This window comes from Atta colombica, unplaced genomic scaffold (assembly GCF_001594045.1).
Source record: "Atta colombica isolate Treedump-2 unplaced genomic scaffold, Acol1.0 scaffold277, whole genome shotgun sequence".
Classification (NCBI taxonomy): domain Eukaryota; kingdom Metazoa; phylum Arthropoda; class Insecta; order Hymenoptera; family Formicidae; genus Atta; species Atta colombica.
The window spans coordinates 318,976-323,708 of record NW_017259378.1 but is presented as its reverse complement, the minus strand read 5'-3'; the positions used below and the strand labels follow the sequence as shown (position 1 = coordinate 323,708).

Here is a 4,733-nt window from a genome sequence, read left to right as displayed (position 1 = left end):
ATATATATATATATATACACACAGATACCTATGACACACGCGGCAAAAATCCGAAGCTATCACGAAAGATACAAGATTCCAAGATTTGGAGCGAGATAATAGCGCTTCAAGAAATGATGTATAGTATAAAATTCTTCCTCTTGTCACTTTTTAGAGTTCTTCATCTTAAAAAATTGTCTTTCATGACTTTTCCCTGATTTCCAGATTTCCTGAATTCCAGAAAAAATTTTATGCTTTTCCTTGACTTTCAAGAATATTTTTAAAAAATTTTTTATATTTTCATCCTGATTTTTTATATTTTATTCTGATTTGGAAATCATTAAATAAAATCATTGTTTTGTTAACAGAACAATTTAATACAGCAATGCAAATTATTATTAATGCTGCTGATATTTCACACTGTTTGTATTTCATTGTTAAGGCGATAATATTAAAAAATGCGTGGATGTAAAGTATGCTTGTCAAATCAAGAACTTTAATTTTCCAGAAAACTGACTTTCCTTGACTTTCTTCAATTTTCTTGACTATCTTCAATTTCTCTGACACACTGTGATTCTGATTTTCTTTATTTTCAGTTTGGAGCAACCCTAATGCTTTTCCAGAATCAACTTTCCAGAGTATTTTCTCTAACGGTACAGGATTATTCTCTCCAGACACGTCGATATGACATATTTAAAATTAACGAAGTCCCTTTCTACAAATCTCTCGCTTTTCGAATTCCTTTTTTTCCTAAGATATTTTCTCCAAGTTGTCTTTGAAAGCATCTTTAAATATATTTAAATCCTAAGGCCTGTATTCAGAACGCGCTTACAACAATGTTAGCACGCTAACATGTTATAATTTACTATAGACTTTTAAAGATAAAAGCGCATTTTGAATACGGGCCTTAAATATTTAAAACTACTTAAATATTTAAACCTAAAAGATTTCAAGGACAATGGAATCAATGTCCTCTTCTTTTTTTTTTCTTTATATATACCTAGTTACTTTTCCTCTAAAAAACAATAAAAATTTTCTTCTTTTGAGTGATTCATTTATTATTCTTTAGATGTTTCAGACTTCTAAGGCTTCTAACGGTATAAAAGTAGAAAAAAATATAAGTGCCAATACCTTATCTACATAGATTGATGTCTTAAAACTCAACAAAGGAGCATGTTGAAAAAAGAATCAATCTTTTTCCCAAAAAAAAAAATTGATTTCCCAAAAAAAAAGTGTTAAAGTAATAGTGCTTTTTGTAGATTTTGATCTTTTGAATATGATAAAGTAATTACAAAGATCGTAGCATTTAGGGAATATCTTAAAAATTGCAAAAACGTTGAAATCAATATACCATGTTTGTGCTTAATTTTCGAGAAAAGATCAAAATCTACAAAAAACACTTTTTTACTTATATTTTTTTGAGTAAAAATCGGCTTTTTTTCCTTTAAATAATGGCATCACATTTTAAATAATCTACAGCAAACTAGAGTAATATATGAATAAAACTCTAATAAAAATTGATAATGCAAGAACATTTCATGAACAGTTCGATTGCACTAAAAGTTTTTTTTAGAAGTCGAACTGAAGCCTCAGCTTACACTAAAATTACATTAAATTTTACAAATATAATGTAATATATATATATATATGATATATAATAACATTTTTAAGATCTCTCTATAGAAATAGAAAGTGATGATTTTATATAGATACAAGAAATATTAGTTATATTTCAATTTTTTCATTGCTGTTGGCAACTTGGCAAGTATAGACTCTGAATTAAGACTGTCATCCTATGTTATTGGTGTATTTAATGGCTTGGCATTTATTTCACCACAAATGCCTTAGCAGGTAAATATTGCTACACTTTATATTTTTACTACAATTGAATAAAAAAATAAGAATCGATGAAAAATTTTCTTCATTGTAAAACAATTTAGTATTTCGATAATTTCTATAAAGAATATGCGCTGGCAAAAAGTCACTCTGGCTACAGCGATGGTCATTATAACGATTGCAACTGCATGCATTACGTGTTTTACGCCAAAAGTTTTTATAGTGAAAGAATTAATAATCTATTGTAATAATAAATTGATTTTATTATTATGAAATTATTATTATTATTATGAATATACGATAAATATAATAAATGGCATGTAAGAGTTTAGTCTAAATTACAAATTTTATGTTAAGAAAAATATAGGGATATTATATAATAAAATTCATTATACAATGTCCCCATTTTTGCCCTTCATTATATTTATTGTTTATTGAAATCAAAAGTTTATTCTTATTAATTTTGAAATATATACATAGACGAGCAATGTTTACGGTTTATGTAAATTCAAGATTAAAGATATATGTAGATGTAACGCAAAAATTTTTCATATTTATATTAGTTTTATTATATCCAAAAATATCATTTTGAATTAAAATCGTATAAGTAATTATAATAGCTAGATTTTTTTAATATTCCATTTTCGCAAAATTAATTAAACATTCAGATTTTCAGAATAATTATTTTTTGGAAATTATATTTAAAACTATTAATTCGCTATTAATTTGCACCGAAAATTAACAGCCCCCTCCTCTCATCCCCATAACTTGCAAATTTCATATAGAATTCCTTCTTTTTTTCCGATAAAATTGACATACTTTTAATAATCTTAGTTTTAATGATAAATTCTTTGTTAAATTTTAAATCAATTTTTTTCAGCGAAATTATCAAGATATTCAATTATATCAATTTTTTCAACATTAAATATTTTCATAAAAATAAGCTTTAAACATTAAAATTTTATTAGTTAGCATTTCAATTGAAGAATACATTATGAGATATATATGAGATGAATACATTATATTTTATTCATATAATCTGTTTATGCATTGAGAGTAAAGTTTTTCGCATTTATGATTAAATATATAATAATTGGATGAAAAAATAATTGCAGTTAGGAACTCCATTTTTATAGTTATTATCATATTAACAAGAGAGAGAGAGAGAGAGAGAGAGAGAGAGAGAGAGAGAGAAAGAGAGAGAGAGAATAACTATATTTACAATTCTATAAAAAATATAAATATATATAATTGGCACCTAAAAAAATTTTTGTTTAATTTATATTTAAAATATATGTTTTTGGTATAAAAAATAATTAATTAAATAAAAAAATTATAATTATATTCTCACTATAGCAGTTACAGTTTAATAACTATACAAGTACGGAGTTCCTAAGCGTAATTATTTTATCATGCAATTACAGTAAAATCAAAACGAAATCTTTCCTTTTTCAATTGCTCATAATTTTTAAATAAATATTATCTAAAAATTATTTATCTACAAATTATTAGCTCCTAAATATTATTTTGCTAAGAAAAGTTCGACTTTGATTTTTTTCAGAAAAATCTGTTAATAAATTTGAGATTGCAAGCTACGAAATATTCTTTCCTCCGTTCTAAAGAGAAAGAAAAAAGCACTATCTTTATCTTTCAAGTTCGAGGCCGATGATACCTACATATGTGCCTGTCTGTATTGAAGATTTCGTGTTCTAAATTAATACGGCAAAACGTTACAGAGCAAGAATGTATTGATACGATGAGGAAATACATAAATACATATTATATACAAAACTAGATCTGCGATCTACGAAACACGAAACGCGATTTATGGATTTAAAGCTGAAACATACGCGAGAGGTTTAAGCGAGAAGAGAGGTTTGTGCGTTACATATGTGTAAACGCAGATATTCTGAAAAAAAAGGAAAAGGAAAGAAAAGAAAAAAAAAATAAGATATCTTACCGTTTGAAATGCTCCCTGATGCGATCCTCTCGGATGTTTTCCGGCAGATTTCCAACCCACAGGTGACGTGTCTCTCTAACCATTTTGCTCCGAACTCTTCATTTGGGATCGGATGTTGTGGTATCGTTTGGAGGCACTGTACAACGACACACAACCTCGACCAGGGCAGAATAAATTCACCAGACACTCCACCAACACACAGGGAAAAAACGCGCAATTTTCCGATCGATTAAAACAGGCTGGCTTCCACCCTTCTCCCTCACACTCTTTCTCTCCTTAGGAACTAAATCTCCGCCTCCTCCTTGCTCCTTGTCTTGAATATATCTCTACCGACTGGAGAGATTCAATTCGTCCCTCTCTCTTCCACGCTCTCCCAATTTGATTGATCACTTGGGCAAAACGAGAATCACTAGTCACTAGCCGGTAAGAGATGAGCCCAGCAGACACGACGAACGCTGTCGTCGTCGAGGACGCAGCACATCGACGTAGGTATGATGATCGCACGTGCGTGCGTGGACACGGCAACAGCGGCCGTGGCTATCACCGGGATGATGATGACGACGGCGACGACGGCGACGGCGACGGCGACGACGACGACGACGACGACAACGACGACGACGACGACGACGACGACGACGATGGCCACGGCGATGGCGACGTGGCTCTTACGAGGCTCAGGCTTATGCGCCGCGATGACGACGCGCTCCGACGTCGAGGACGACGCGGGGGAGAAGGTCGAGGAGGAGAAAGAGTAGCAGGAGCCTTGATTAAAGCGGACGCCACTGACGATTACGACTGCGAGGATCGGTAGTAACGTCGCCGAAAAACACCACATCGTATATCACTCGTATCGCGTATGGAGATACTTTTTGTGCGGCCTCGCTCCTTCGATCACACGTCACTTAGCCACGACGAGCACTTCTCGGATCGCGCTGGGCGCGGGATCCGATCCCGATCC

General features: G+C 31.7%; 1 protein-coding gene across 4 annotated transcripts in view; it reads right to left on the bottom strand.

Moving 5' to 3' along the window:
* LOC108689835 (protein split ends) overlaps window positions 1–4,313 on the bottom strand; it is a 92,130-nt gene extending 87,817 nt beyond the window's left edge. For 3 of the 4 annotated variants that reach the window (XR_001931848.1, XM_018196777.1, XM_018196778.1), the window contains exon 1: window positions 3,776–4,312. Coding sequence is in view for 3 of the 4 variants with exons in the window: in XM_018196777.1 (XP_018052266.1) it covers window positions 3,776–3,858 (83 nt within the window). In the remaining variant the exon portion in view is untranslated. Of the gene's footprint in view, window positions 1–3,775 lie in introns of all 4 variants that reach the window. The other variant, XM_018196779.1, reaches the window with a different exon arrangement.
* Between the last annotated feature and the right edge of the window lie 420 nt (window positions 4,314–4,733).